This window comes from Salvia splendens, chromosome 14, assembly GCF_004379255.2.
Source record: "Salvia splendens isolate huo1 chromosome 14, SspV2, whole genome shotgun sequence".
NCBI lineage: Eukaryota > Viridiplantae > Streptophyta > Magnoliopsida > Lamiales > Lamiaceae > Salvia > Salvia splendens.
Genome location: NC_056045.1, coordinates 5,789,580 through 5,805,743, shown reverse-complemented (window position 1 = coordinate 5,805,743; position 16,164 = coordinate 5,789,580). Strand labels below are relative to the sequence as shown.

General features: G+C 40.5%; 2 protein-coding genes across 2 annotated transcripts; one reads left to right on the top strand and one right to left on the bottom strand.

Annotated features, from left to right (window-relative positions):
• Nucleotides 1-344: 344 nt before the first annotated feature.
• Nucleotides 345-3,804, bottom strand: LOC121763796 (pentatricopeptide repeat-containing protein At2g29760, chloroplastic-like). Its single transcript, XM_042159880.1, has one exon. The coding sequence runs from the start codon at nucleotides 3,681-3,683 to the stop codon at nucleotides 1,482-1,484; it is 2,202 nt and encodes a 733-aa protein (XP_042015814.1). The 5' UTR covers nucleotides 3,684-3,804; the 3' UTR covers nucleotides 345-1,481.
• Nucleotides 3,805-4,968: 1,164 nt separating this feature from the next.
• Nucleotides 4,969-7,425, top strand: LOC121766015 (binding partner of ACD11 1-like). The gene is made up of 5 exons (XM_042162346.1): nucleotides 4,969-5,168; nucleotides 5,767-5,870; nucleotides 5,963-6,038; nucleotides 6,599-6,682; nucleotides 6,758-7,425. The coding sequence occupies exons 1-5, from the start codon at nucleotides 5,163-5,165 to the stop codon at nucleotides 7,328-7,330; spliced, it is 843 nt and encodes a 280-aa protein (XP_042018280.1). The 5' UTR covers nucleotides 4,969-5,162; the 3' UTR covers nucleotides 7,331-7,425.
• Nucleotides 7,426-16,164: the final 8,739 nt, after the last annotated feature.

The following is a 16,164-nucleotide window of genomic DNA, read 5'->3' as shown; positions in this document are numbered from 1 at the left end:
GAAAATAATATATATTGAGTTAAAGTGGAGATAATAAAGTATGAGAGAGGAAAGAGTAAGAGAGATAAATAAATAATAAAGTGAGAAAGAGAAAATAAAGTAACTAACCGTTAAAGTTTTATTTTTGTTAAAAAAGAAAATTGATCAATTGTGATTGGGACAATTCAAAAGGGCAAGTTGATCAGTTATGGTGTGAGACAATGGAGTATAAAATAGTAAGAAATACAAAAAGATAAAGCAAGTGGAATCCATAAATAGTTATGGAATATAGAGTCGTGACTCGTGGTGTTGTTTCTGAAGTAAAAACTAGGGTAAAAAGTGAAGTAGGAATTTTCATAGTGTAGTGAAGGAATGTATGGATGAATTGTGGCTTAACAAAGCATTGAGCTACAGAATCACGTTTATTTCGATACTAAATACCAGACTCTTGTTTAGTCTTCAATATAAAGACTAAAGACCTATTTTGGTCCTTAACATATTGCGATTTTTTGATTTTGGTCCAAAGCATTATCTTTTGAATTATTCGGTCCATCACAAATAAAAACGGGTCACATTTGGTCCATTTTGGACGGTTCCGTAAAAAAATATGACGGAAATTCCAAATATGGACAGAAATTCAAAAATTGACGGAAACATGCCGGCTTCCGACTCCCGGTGTTCTGCCGCTGCTGCTCACCGTCAAGTCGTCGTCTCGCCTCCTCTCCCTCACCCTCGACCCCTCCATCGACCACCTCCTCCTCGCCGTCGTCCAGGCACCCTCCGCTACGGCTGCCTCCCCCACCGCAGTTCCACCTCCTCCTCTCAAATCGTGGCTGAGGAAACACCGGAAGGCGTCGTCGTCGCTAATTTTGCCGGAGATGAAATCGATCGGATACACTCCCGATTGCAGCACCTGCAATTACCTATTTCTGACTCTTTCGAAAATCGGTCAATTCGTCGTGTCGCCTCCTCTCCCTCTCCCTCACACTCACCCTCGACCCCTCCATCGACCACCTCCCCCTCGCCCTCGACGTTGTCCAGGCACCTTCCGCTACGGCTGCCTCCCCCTGCCGCAGTTCCACCTCCTCCTCTCAAATCGTGGCTGCGGCAACACCGGAAGGCGTCTACAGGGGATTGATTGCTGAGTTGAGCGAGGTGAGGAAGGTGGACGCCGTGGCGGAGGTAGTGAGGGAGATGATGTAAGGAGGGGGTGAGGCTGAGGGATGAGACGGTAACGACGGTGGGTGAGGCTGGGGGATGATGGAAGGTGGACGTCGTGGCGGAGGTGGTGAGGGAGGTTTGGGTTTAGGGTTTCCGTCAATTTTTTTACGGAACCGTCCAAAATAGACCAAATGCGACCCGTTTTTATTTGTGAGGAACCGAATAATTGAAAAGATAATGTTTTGGACCAAAATCAAAAAATCACTTTAGTCCAAAATAAATAAATATGTATCACATCTTTATCATGTTATAACAAAACGAACCTCAGGCATCATAGGTCTTCACCAATAGTCATTACAAGAGCAAGACCCCTCCTTGAAGTGGTGAAACCTATACCTATCCCTCAACACAATCTCCCTCCCATAAACCTTCGACACAACCTTGAACACAGAGTGACAATCCCCGCAGACACGAAGGTTCTTCACGATCCGAATCCTCTGCGTCGGCTGCTCGAGCGCAATGAGCCCGTACGCAAGAGCCAGCCTCTCACTGTGAAGGCTCAAAGCCTTCTCCTGCATCTCTTCTTCCTCCACCATTTGCAGCACCTCCGATTTCTTCGTTTCATACCCTTCACTCTTCACTCTCTCCGCGATTTCCCCCAATTTCGAGTATATCTTCTTCGACATAGGATGTGTGTTATCTCCCACTAGAAACTCATGAACACTTCCATTCATCTCAACAGAGCTACACCCTGGCTCCTTCCTCAGCCCGACCTCTCTCATCCTCTTCCTCACCTCTGAAACCTTCTCCCAAAGCCCCGAATTCGCATACACGTTCGACAGCAGCACGTACGCCCCGTGGTTCCGTGGCTCAATCTCGTGGAGCCGCGCCCACGCCTCCTCCGCCAGCTCGACGTTCTTGTGGAGCCTGCACGCCCCAAGGAGAGCCCCCCACACGGAGGCCCCGGGCACAACTGGCATGGCCTTGATCAGCGCCATCGCATCCTCCAGTAGCCCTGCCCGGCCCAGGATGTCGATCATGCACGCATAGTGCTCCACCCCGGGCGGAATGTTGTACACTCGCTCCATCTGGTCGAGGAACGCACTCCCCTCCTCGACCAGGCCCGAGTGGCTGCAGGCAGATAGCAAGTTTGTGAAGGTAATAGATGTGGGTTTCACACCATCCTCCAACATCTTCTCGAACATCGCCATTGCATATACGCCACACCCGTGCATTCCTAGCCCTGCAATCATCGCGCTCCACACGAAGACGTCCTTGGTGCACTCGACTGAGTGGAAGACGTCGAGCGCCTTCTCCAAATCGCCGCATTTGGAGTACATGTCGATCAAGGCAGTTGCAAGGTGGCAATTCAACCTCATTCTTTCCTTTTTTATATAAACATGGATCCAACCACCTAACTCTATTGCCCCAAGCTCAGAACAGGCTGATAAAGTGCTAACAAGAGTGACTTCATCCGGTTTCGCCGTCTTGCTCCGCTGCAGCTCATTGAAAACGGCCACGGCCTCCTTAGGGCTACCGTTCTGCTCATAGGCCGAGATCAAAGCATTCCACGCTGCAATATCTTTGTTAGGCAATGAGTCGAAGAGTCCTCTGGCCGCATCAAAATCCCCCAAACTTCCATACCCTACGAGCATCGTTGTCCATGAGATGATATCCTTCTCCACCATCTTGTCGAAGAACATTTTGGCCTCGTCCACGCCTCCACACCTGGTGTACATGTCAAGAATCGCGTTGCAGAGGATCAAGCTCTGCTTTATCCCATTCTTCTCTATGTAGGAATGAACCATCTTCCCAAACTTCACATCCACCTTCATTCTCCTGCAAGCAGTCAAGACCCCCACCATTGAGACATCGTTCGGCCTCACACCTTCCTCATCCATGGCGCGGAAAATCTCCATGGCCTCATCCTCGCGTCCACCATTAGCGAGCCCATCAATGATCGAGTTCCAAGAAATGACATCCCTCTCAGGCATATTGGCGAAGACGCGCGACGCCAAGTCCAAGCAGCCGCATTCCGCGTAGAAATGGATCAAGCAGTTGGCCACGTACAAATCGGAGGAGAAGCCCTCTTTAATCGCCATGCCATGGATGCCTTTTCCGAGTTCCAAGTCCCTGAGCTTAGCCAAAGCCTTGATGACGAAGGGGTAGGTGAATTTGTTGGGCTTCTCGGCGCAATCTCGGAGCAAACGGGAGAACATGGAGAGGCAGGTGAGGGGCTGAGAGCGGGTGGCGTAGGCGCGGATGAGGGCGTTCCAGGAGTAGAGATTTGGGTGGGGAATTTGGTCGAACACCTTGTGGGCGTAGTCTATGCTAGAGAATTGGGAGAAGGCGCAGGACTGGATGAGCTTGCTGGCAGAGAAGGGGTCGAAGAAGAGGCCGCCGCGGAGCATTTGGGCGTGGAGCTGCTTGAGGTGGTGCGGATTTGAGCATTTTTCGATGAGGGCGATGGTGGGGTGGTATGCCAAGTGGCGGTCGGTATTGACGGTAGGGAAATTGATGAGTGGGATATTTGGCGCCGCCATGCTTCCGATGACTCTCCTTTTCCTATTTGGTTAGGATAAAGTAGGAATATTTTAGAAAAACTTAGTAGTCTTAAATCAAAACTCTAGATTTAATTAATTCACAAATCATAACCAGGCAAAGTGAATTGAAGTATGATGAATTTGTAGGGTTAATTTTTTTGGGAAAGTCTGGTTTCATAAAATAAAACTAATTTTATGAAGCAAATAATTTAGCTTTTTCTACTCTCCGTTGCAAACTAAATTTTACCCCTCGACACTAAAAAATTGTGTCATTTTTCCATTTCCGTCCATCCCACAAAATTTGTCATATTCTACTTTTTACCATTTTGATAATGGACCTCATATTTCTCTAACTCATTCCTACTCACATTTTATTATAAAACTAATATATAAAAGTAGGACCAACATTCCAATAACTTTTTCGACCAACTTTTTATTATATTTCTTAAAACTAACTCGTGGCGGATTAAAGTGGGACAATATTTGAGGGATGGATGAAGTACTTATATTGGGACATTTCTTTTGATACATAATAATAAAAATTGTATTCAAAATAAACTAAAATTAATTAAAAAATATAATAGTAAAATATATAAAAAAGAGTGATGAAAGTAAAAGCTAAAATAAAGTTTTTTATAAAAAAATGATTTAACTAACTTGGTATGACTCAATGAAAAAAGAATACCACTACTGAAATATGCTTTAAATTTAGACTGAAATAGTATTAAATTCAAGGTATTTAAAAAATAAACAATAATTTTAAAAAGACCATAAAACTTTGTTACAAACTATACTATTTCTCACCATTATTTCATGTGTTCCACAATAATAATCATATTTTAGCATTTTAGCCTATCGCTTAATAAGATTCTTATTTTATTTTTATCATAAATAATAAGTAGGTCTCACATTATACCAACTTATTATATTTATATTATATTATAAAACTAACATAATATATAAGTGACACTCATACTTCACTAATTTATTCAACTCACTTTTCTTTACCTTTTTTAAGATACGTGTCATAACTAAATATAACTTCTATTATGGGATGGAGGGAGTATTATTTATACCAAGCTATTTCACATAATGTTAGTTTTCAAATATTATTTCAAAATAGTTAAAATCGAAGCATTCATATTTAAACCGTCACCTGAAAAGTTGATATTCCACGCGTACGCGAATCGTGTGACGCCTAAAAATGCGGGTACTCTCCTGTGCAGTTCGTTCCAGTTCTCTGTGATCCGACTAAAATAACCCTGAAAAACAACTTTTTATAGAGTCGCATCTGCATTTACTGTACCGAAAACTGGAGAGACCCCACATGCCCACACACTTCTTCCTTGATTTCCAAGACTCATAAATTAATCATCAAATAGCCGTTCTCTATCTCACACAAACTACTCTCTATTTCTCTTCCAACAGATTGTTACAGTTTATTCGTATCTCTCCTGTAATCACACGCAGTCGTAGGCAATGACGGTAAGTATATTCATGGTTTAATTCACTGTTTTTTTTCATTTCCAGTGTTGTTAGACACAAATTTATTGAGTAGCGTTAGATATTTTCCAATTTTCTTCTCCCCTGTTGTTTTTTCGTAGTTTTTACCTCGAACAAGATTGATTAAAAACTTAGGTTTCCGTGAATAAGTTGGTTTCGATTTTGTGATATCGCTGCTTTTAGTGGATCGAGATGAGATTATAGTCATCTTTTTCTGATTGATTTTCGATTTGTTGAACTTTTTTTTTGGTTTTTTCGAATGAGGATATCAATAATTAAACTGAATTGAGGAATTTATATGTCTATTATTTGTATGTGAGTGTGTTCATGGATATAATATTAAACGTTTGATCGCCAATAAACGTAATAGATGAGCTGATGATTATATCTGGAACAAGAGCTACTAAACTGAATTTGTACTGTGGCTCAAGACCTAGGTTTATTTTTTCTTGGACCAATATTTGGATGTTATTCCATTCAGTTATTTAAGTTGGATGAGATTATTTATCAAGGATATATCTGTTCAACTTTGAGCTGAAATTGTATATTTGAAAATCCTCTCACTCTTTGTTCATGGCAGACCAGGACTGCGAAAGTGAGCAATGTCTCACTCAGTGCAACAGAACAGGACATCCAGGAGTTCTTTTCCTTCTCTGGGGTGATCCAATATGTTGAAATGAAAAGGTTCGGTCTCCTTTATGATTCCAATCTCCGATGATTGCTCTATGGTGGTTAGCAATGTTATTTGGACTCATCTATTGCTTGCTTGTTTTCAGTGAAAGTGAGAGATCTCAATCTGCGTATGTCACTTTCAATGATGCTCAGGGTGCAGAAACTGCTGTTCTGCTTTCGGTATCCTTCTCAATACTCTCTCTCTCTCTCTCTCTATCTGTTGGGCTTGCACCCTAATCTTTGGGACATAGATGATATGAAACTCTACTAGACTTTTTTCTACTCATCTGTTAGACCTGGGAGTGGGGTTTTGTTTAGTTTTGGTGAAATGAGATGTATTTGTTATATTTCTGTCAAATCCATACCATTTAGTTTGTAACTGCTCACAAATCCAAACTTCGGACTAACTGCTGGGACCATACATTTTTGTTTTGCCATGATAATTGACATATGTTTATGGCTGAGCAAGAAGTTGATCATTTCTATACAGTTGAATATCTTTCCTTTCCTTGATCCATAAAGTTTAGGTCGATAAGTGCCTGCCATAGGAAAGTGCATCATAATTCCACATTTTGTTGCTTTCCTTTCTTTCTACTCGTTTCTGAGGTCTGTTTTCCAATTGAATGTTGGTTTATTTCTGTCTGTTTGTTATTCTGGTTGAACTATAGAAAGGAGAAATAAAGAATAAACTCTTGGTTTGTTGTAGAAGGCAGAATTTTAAGCATTCTGATATTTTGCAGGGAGCTACAATAGTGGACCAGTCAGTAACTATTGCTCTTGAACCAAACTATACACTGCCAGCAACAGCACCAGCAGCAGCTACAGTATGGAAACTTTTGCTTTTTTCATTTTGAAATACAACCTCTTGTGGGGATTTATTTAACAGATTTCTTTTACAGGCATCACAAAGCGATAATGCAAGCGGTAGTGTTGCAACTGCTGCACAGAAGGCAGAGGATGTTGTTAGCGGCATGTTAGCCAATGGTTTTATATTAGGGAAGGACGCACTTAACAGGGCAAAGTCTTTCGATGAGAGGCACCAACTCATATCAACTGCTTCAGCCAAAGTAGCATCGCTGGATCAAAAGATTGGACTGAGTGAGAAAATCACTGTTGGAGCAACCATAGTCAACGACAAAGTGAAGGAAGTAGACCAGAAGTTCCAGGTTTCTGAGAAGACTAAGACAGCTTTTGCTACTGCTGAACAGACTGTGAGTAGCGCAGGAACTGCCATCATGAAAAACCGATACATCCTAACTGGCACTTCATGGGTTACCGGTGCTTTCAGCCGGGTTCAAAAGGCAGCCGGGGATGTTAGACAGAAAACACTGGAGAAAGTTGCTGAGGAAGAGCAGGGAAGAAATGAAGCTCAAGGTTACACTCAGCTTCACTCATTTGATTCAGCAAAAGATCCTCCAACTCCAACTCCAAGCGACAAAAAACCAGACTCTCCAAAGGGCTTGATTCTCTAAATTATATGTGGTGAGAATAATTTGTGCATATATTATACATGCTTTGCCGTTTGAATATTTGATGCCTTTTAATAAAGATGTGTAATTACTTATTAGATATTGAGCCGTCGACATGCATTTAACATCTTTTGTTTTAACAGTAGATCAATAGAGTATACGTTTATGTAGCATTATTATATGGTAATGTTTGTATTTAGGGTGTACTTTATGCACCATAGATTTGCAAAGTTAAAGGACTTGTGGTTGGATTAATAGAGGAGTGATCAAGAACTAATTTTAAGTGTATAACTAGAGAATAAACTTCAACCACACAATATGTCAATCCAAAGGCTAAAAATAAAGGCAACAAATCTTTCCTATTTAATTAACAAAAGTAGAATAAGGGCATTATTGGAAACCAAATTTTATGGTAGAACCACACAATCTCACACATAATTGCTCACACAAAATCAAACTCGGCGATGCCATCTTCCGCTCCGCCACCGCTCGCAGCATCGGTAGACCTTCATGCCCGCACCCTTGCCTTCTCTTGCTCCTCTTCCGCCTCCTACAACTTCATATCCCTCACATCCAACATCGCCAGCCACTAAGAGGTCTCTGATGCAGTCGACGTGGCGCTGCGTTGCAACAACAATAGAACCCCCTCTTCCTCGACAAATTCCAATGCTTCAACAAGACATAGCAAGACTCATGCTGATTGCTACAATCTTCATCGTTTACGCTCACGCTCAGCAATCTCCATCAGCTGCAAGAGCTGATTTCTCCATCTCACTTGTTGATTTCACGATCTACTATATCTGTATATCATTGCAAAAGATGATTTCTCCCTAGTCAATTGTTGACTTCAGGATTTGCTAGTTCACTATTTCATCACAAGAGTTGATTTCACCATCTCATGAATTGAATTATGAGATGATCGAAGATGGTGCACTTTAAGATAAAATTAGTTCACTTTATTTCAGTAAATTATCAAACATCATATTTACTTCACTATAAACATCATATGCATCAGTATATGATCAATATACTTCACTGAAATGAAAATATAGTACATTATACATCACTATATACTTAATATACTTCACTGAAATGATAAAACAGTGCACTATAAACCATATTCTGCACTGAAATATCAAACATCATATTTACATCACTATATGCACTATATACATCACTATATGTTCATTATACTTCACTGAAATGAAAATCGGTACACTATAAACAATATTCTTCACTGAAATATCATACGTCATATTTACTTCACTATAAACAACATTTACTTCACTATTAAATGTCATATGCATCGAAATGAAAAAACAGTACACTATAATGAATGCTAAATATACTTCACTATATGCACAATATAAATCACTATATGCTCATTATACTTAACAGATATGAAAATGAGTACATTATAAATAATACTCTTCACTGAAATATCAAACATCATATTTACTTCACTATAAACATTATTTCCCTTTTTAGTAAAAGTCAACACATTTTCTCATTCTTACTTTTACCTCTTTCTTACTTTATTGTCTCTACTTTAGTATCTTTTTATTTAATACATTACACACATTTTTCTTAATCTCCGGCCCGAAAAGAATATCTCCACTATTATGGAACGAAGGGAATAACTCATTTGTGAACGGTATATTGTTGAGATGCATAACAAGTATTTCATTTGTGAAAAAAATAGCTATGAAGTAAACAGATAAAATTTTTATATAAAAATAAATGTTAGTTACATACATACTATTGAATTTAAATGAACCGAATATAGTTTACAGTGAACTAAATGAAACATGTTTAAAATATTAAATTGGTATTATCTTCGCCTTCATAGACGCCAAGCTTCCAATCATCATCTTAGCCTCTGCTTTCGCTGCTCTATATCTTTCTCTTCGTCTTTCTTTAAGTATATCAATAGCTTTCAAAAGATTAACAGATTGTCCTATCATTTATAGAAACTAAAAGGGATTAATAATAGAATTAAATATATAGTCATAAACACTTCACTCTAAGCATGAAATACTTCACTCTAAGCACATTTTACTTCGCTGAAATGAACAAACAGATCACTGATAGCATGGATCACAAACACTTCATTCTAACCTTAGAATACTTCACTCTAAGCATGCATCACAAACACTTCACTCTAACCATGGAATACTTCACTCTAAGCATGTTTTTACTTCATTGAGATGAAAAAACAGATCACTATAAGCATGCATCACAAACACTTCACTCTAACCATGAAATACTTCACTCTAAACATGTTTTTTACTTCACTGAGATGAAAAAACAGATCACTATAAGCATGCATCACAAACACATCACTCAAACCATGGAATACTTCACTCAAAACCGAAATTTTTGAGAATTAAATCGGATTTATTAGCATAATTAAATTCCTTTAGAAGACGTGTAGTCGTAGAATTCTCGTGGTAATTTCTGACTATGGAATAATCTAAGTATTTTCGTTGGGAAAAAAATAAAGTGCAAGGAAATTATTATTTCAAGGATAAAAGTAGAGGAGATACTTTTATTAGAGAAATGTGGTTACACCTTGAGGAAATATAAATTCAAGATATGGAGATACAAATAGTATATGCTTACATGTGTGAAAGGGACAACACACACACACACACCTATACTACACCTTTCATCCTATCAACACTAATAAACAAGTTTTGGAAGCTAGTTATTTTAGTGATGAAGCCAAAGAGTTTCAAGAGGAGAATCTCTTTGCCTTTCCCTACACTCTCTCTCTCTCAAAACTCTCTCTCTCTCTCTCTCAAAATGCTCCCACATCACACCAAAGGAATCCTGCAAGGTTAACAAAAATTGGGATTAAAAGTTGAAATAAAAAGGGCTATGACCCTAAGCTTTCACCAAAGTAGTAGAGTAAATGGTACAACATAGCATCTCCTCTGCCAAAGACCAAGAAAGGACAAGGAGCATGATCTCCCAAATCTTTCTAGAAAAGGGGTGAAGATAAAGAGCCAAAAGAAAGTGTGCTTAGTCATAAACCATTAGAGAAGAACTACTGCAAGGGGCACATACATCCACAAATGGCCATGAGATCAGCCAATCTAGGATGCCAAAATATACACCAAATGGGCATAGGAAGCATACTTACAAACTGAAAAAGGGGCCAACCTTATAGCCCCAAAATAGGAGACTTCCTCCCCAAGATTTCAGGCACAAGATGCCAAGAATGAGAGCTATATAAAGTGCCTCCCACCACCCTCTCTTCCCATCATTTAGTCACCACAAATTTCCCTCAACGTAGGGAATTGCAGCAGGGGCGGAGAGGGGAGCGATGAGAGGAGTTGGCAGCAAGAAAACAACAAGGATTCACCAACCGAAAGGTAATCCCCTCAGCACCCCACTACTCCTTGCATCATATCGAACAAAGACCATGAAAGAACAGAACTTGGAGAAAACATGAAGATAGCATCACTTAGAACATCACAGGCATCTCAAGAACATAGAGCTATAAGGTTGCCACAATACTATAGCATAGCTACTACCAAAACCACAGACATGACGCTTCCATCATAGATCCCCAAAGAGTAATTACAGCAATCAAACTCTCTCCAATCAGAAAAGATTTTCACCCATAAGCTCTTAACCGAAAATTCTAAGTTTAACGGAATAATTAAAGGGGAAAGGGAGAAAGGACTTAGCTTTATTACGAGGATGTGGCGATGCCTCTGGAGCGATAGCACGAATGGCGGTGGCGAGCCTTGAGTCTCGCCCGGACAGCAGCAACAGCCGAAGCCCACGAAGCAGCGACGCTACCTCTCGACTCTCCGATCTAGAGATGTCCGTTTTGGAATTTGAGGGAGACAGAGAGCTCGTCGGGGAAGAAATCGCAGAAGAGGAAGATGCCGGCGAAGTGTCGGCAGCCCAATCGGAAAGGTGATTTCACCGAGGAAGGGAAGGAGAAGACGATGTTGTGCTCATTTCAAAATTTGGGGAAATTTGAAAAGTGAAACAAAGAAGAAACAGTGGGAGAGGGAGTCACCGACGGCGGTGCTCCGGCGACGCAAAAGAGACAGCAATTTCACCGAGCAAAGGAACAAAATGGGGGTGAGCCGCCGCTGCTTCTTCAAGGACTCCTCATTCTTTTTTTTATATGAACGAGGGAGAGATACGATAGTGGTGCCCACTGTTCATAAACCGGCGGTTCCGAACCGCCGGTTTTCGGACGGTTCTTACGGTTCCGGTTCGGTTTTGGCAGTTTTTTTTCTATGTAATTTGAAATTTGGACTTATACAATAAATTGGAACAAGACAATGGATAATTTAAATTGAAATAAGACGAATAAGATGAAAAATATATCAATTTTATTGAATTTGAGTTGTAACGGACAACGATACATTAAAATTTACAATACATATACAAGTATACAACAATGTGATATAATTTACAAGTGTCGTCGGAACATAAATAAAAAACATGAAATGGGGGGAAAAAGGAAAAAAATGAAAAGGGCTTGGGCTCAACTTAAACTTTCAAAGTTAAAATTTTCAAATTTAAGTTGAGTTGCCTACGTATCCACAATTTTATTGAGGAATCAAAGCCCACGTAGTTCTCTTACCTTGCTTACCTTTTTGGTCGGCCGTGCTCGCCATTCACCGCCCCCCGTCATTGATATTGTTGAGAGCCTCGCTTCCGACCTCGTCATCGGTGGAAAAGTCTTCACCATCACTCTCGACACGGAAGTCGAAATCCGGTTCTTGTGCTCTCATGTCCGCCTTTACCCAATCATCAAGTAACATAGTGGTTTCCATGTTTTTGGCGGAGAGATTGCTCCTTTTGTCGTCTAGGACACAACCGCCGACACTAAAAGCTTGCTCAACGGCGATGGTAGAAGCGGGAACGGCGAAAATCTCCTTAGCCATTATCGAGAGTATAGGAAACTCTCGATAGCCGATCAGTTCCCAAGAATAGATACGTAAGGTTGCTTTTACGTTTTATCAGTGTTGTCTTGTCTCATAAATCCAAATCAAATAGTCAAATCCAAACCGCCGGTTCCGTTTATAACCGCAGGTTAAATTGTTTTTTTATCAACGGTCATTTTAAAAAGGTACATTACCGATTCCCCTCTCATCTCTCTCACCATAAATACAGTCGTTTCATTACTTAAATTCAGCCGATTCTGAACTACACTCACCTTCTTCACTTTTTCAAACCACCATTCCCTTCACAATCCTTCTTTTATTTGCTCAACATTAGCTAGGTCCAGTGTAGGAAGTGAGAAGAGAAAATGCAAGAGGCTGCAGGCGGCGCCACCACCCAAAGGCGACACTCAATTCGAAAAACTAGTAGACCCGATCGCCGGAGATCTCAAAAATGGGGGGAAAATGGATCAATTTGAATTCAAAATCAGAATTTTTAAAAAAAAATTGAAAATCGGCAGAAACCGGCGGTTTTGGGGTAATACCGGGGGAACCGCCGGAAAACCGTCGGTTTTTGCCGGTTCCGGTAAAAAAACCACCTGAAAAAGCTGCCAACGGCTGACGCCTCGGATACCTCACCGGAACCGTGAAACCGCCGGTTAACCGGCAGTTCCGTGACGGTTTCGGTTCGTAAAATGTTGAACCGGAACCGGCCCGCAGTTCCAAATACGACGGTTCCGCATCGTAAAAATTGTCACAGTTTCGGTTCGGCGGTTAACCGCCAGAACTGGAAACCGTGGGCACCTCTAGATACGATGGGTGAAAGGGAGTATTTGAGGCTGCTTCATTTAATTAGTTGAGGATTGGGCCAAGTAAATGGAAAGAAAAGAAAGAGAGTGGGCCGCCCCATTTCACCTCATAAACTAGTAAGACCCATACTAATAAAGTGATGGATTACATTCTGTTATAGGGCCTGTCAATTTAATCAAGTGGGCTGGAAGTAAGAGTTTGGTTTGGGTTGCGAAATTTGATCGTTAGTTTGGGCCAAGTCCTTTTAATTTTAGTATTAGGCCTAAGCTATGTGGGCCGAATTGAGTAATAAAAAGAATGAGATGCTCGACTCTTGTTTTGACCTAGAATGGTCCATTTTGGACAAAGATTTAAGTTAGTGTTGGGCCAATTTAACTATTGTGGCTAGCTCCATTTAATTAGGTAGTGGACCGATTTTATAGATAGAGAGATGAGTTGAGACTTTATATGTTGGGCTTGGAATTGAGTTACGTTTAGGGCTGAGAAAATATACCGAAATACCGCACTTACCGTACAGAAAAAATACCGAAAATACCAAATTTTTGGTATATTGTACATTTCGGTACGGTATCATACCGTACCGACAGTTTTAGGTACGGTAAAGGTATGCATTTTGTATATACCGCGGTATACCGCGTTATACCGCATCATACCGCAATTGCGATATATACCGCAAATTTACGGTATATACCGCAAATAACACGGTATACCGCAAATACGGTATATATCGGAAATCACGGTATACCGCATATTGTGGTATACCGAAATCACGGTACGGTATACCGACAAAAGCGGTACGGTAACGATATCTAAATTTTGGTATAGCGACTTTTCGGTATACCGCAATTGCGGTATACCGACAAAAGCGGTACGGTAAAGGTATGGTTTTTGGTCATACCGCATGGTACGGTACGGTATGCGGTATGGCCATTTCGGCGCGGTATACCGTACCATTCCAACCCTAGTTACGTTGGAATTAATTTAAGAATCGAGTTGGAGCTTGATGAATTAACTCCCGAATAGTTTATTAAATTTTCGAAGATGAAAAGTATTAAAGTTGGAAACGCGAGAGCCTACCGGCGTCGCCCCGCGACGCCATGGGCGGCCTTAAGAAAATTCAAAGAAAGGAATTATAAGGGATTTTTCAAGAATCCATATTTTATTAAATAAGTGTCGGAGTTTTGTTTTCGAGAAAATAGAATTACTCCGAACTTAGTAGTGTGAATAAATAAATTCTGCAGAGTAGTGAAATCGAGGTAGGATTAAGAAAATCCTATAAGCCGAGACTAAGATATAGATGCTATCCAATAGAATGCATGCATTCTTTCTCAAGCAAAATAGTTCAAGTACTAATTAGCGTGCTACGCTATTTATTTTCAAAAGATAAATTGCTCAAGGGCAAGTGAGGCCAAAACGAGTAATTGAATTGATGAATAAGCATATCAGGTGGGCTTTCTTTTAATATCCAGCACATTAGTATGGATATAAATCAAATACTTGGCGAAATTATGAAGTACTACCTCCGTCCCCCAAAATTCGTCCCAGTTTGACCGGGCACGGGTTTGAAGAAATATAATGGAAAGTGAGTTGAAAAAGTTAGTGGATTGTGAGACCTACTTTTATATATTAGTTTTATAATAAAATGTGAGTAGGAATGAGTTGGTGGAATATGGGACCCACTACCAAAAATGGTAAAAGTGAAATGGGACAAATTTTGGGAGACGGACAAAAATGGAAAACTGGGACGAATTTTTAGGGATGGAGGTAGTATCATCTTTTCTCAAAATGAAGCTATGATTATTTTCAAGTTGTTGTCATGCCATAAAATGCTTGTTTTTGAGGCCTATATGTTGGGGCTATATGCCGAGGGCTTTGGCGACGCCAAAGCTATGTAATGAATTTGGTTCCCAATAGGACCACAAATCCTATTCGGAATAATGTGCACAAGGGCTGTGAGCCACCCAAGAGGGTTGGCCGGCTATGGTGTCCGTGAAGGTGGCCACTTTCACGGTACACGACTTTTCAGATATGGTATGAGTATTGAAGAAACTTAGACTGATCAGTCGGACTTTTAAGATGACATAAGAATTTAGTAAGCTCGGGCCTTTTTAAGAAAACCCCTGTGTGTTACTATTGATGGATGATAACTGTATAATGTATGTTTTGCTTTTTGGCACGTGTCCACTGAATACTCTTGTACTCAGCCCTGCATGTATTTCTAAATGTGCAGGTTGAACGTCAAGAGGAAGGAGTATTGATCGGAGTCGATGTTATTAATTAATCAAGTGGATCTTTCGACAATTCGTGTCTTCATACACGAAGTCGTTTAGTAAGGACTTATTCCGCTGTACTTTTGTTAAGTGAGAATTTCAAAGTCTCACCACCGAACTCTGATTTAGTTGATGAGATGATCTGAGACCATGTAATTAAATACTTGGCTTCTATTTTATGGTATCAATCGATTTAGCCTTTTCGGCAAGTTCCTTGAGTTCTACCCCTTTTCTTTCCCCGTTTCTTTAATCTCTCTTATTAGTCGCGGATTACCCGCTTTCGCTATCCTTAGCAAAATGTGGTCGTGACACAAGTACACTTCTGCAATGCCGAGAGACTTTGCCGACCGGTTGCTTCTCTACTTGATTGAAAGTATTCAACAAGGGCGGACAATGTGTTGACAATACGCATAAACAACCGTTTTGACATGCGAAAACGGCGCCGGAAGTAATCTTCTGGAAACTGTGGCTGGTCGGAAAAATAGTCGGCAACGAGCCTTTCGTTGGCTCCCTCCCGGTCACGAGGTATGTAGCGGCGAATTGATCTAGTTGGTCGAGGAGGAGGGGCGGGGGTGGTGGCGGCGACATAAGCTTCATAGGCGGCACAATATTGTTCATAGTATTCTTGTTCTTCGCGCTTCGCTTCAGCCGTGATATCGGTGAAAACCATTTTTAGAGAGGGTTTGAGTAAGAGAGGAAGATGTAGATGAGTTGTATGAAAAAGGATGAATGAGAGATAATTTGATATGAAAAATGGATGATGAATGTGTGTATTTATAGATGATTTTGGGGTTTTTAAAAATTATAAAAAATCAAAAAATCCCAAAAAACGGTAATAAAACGG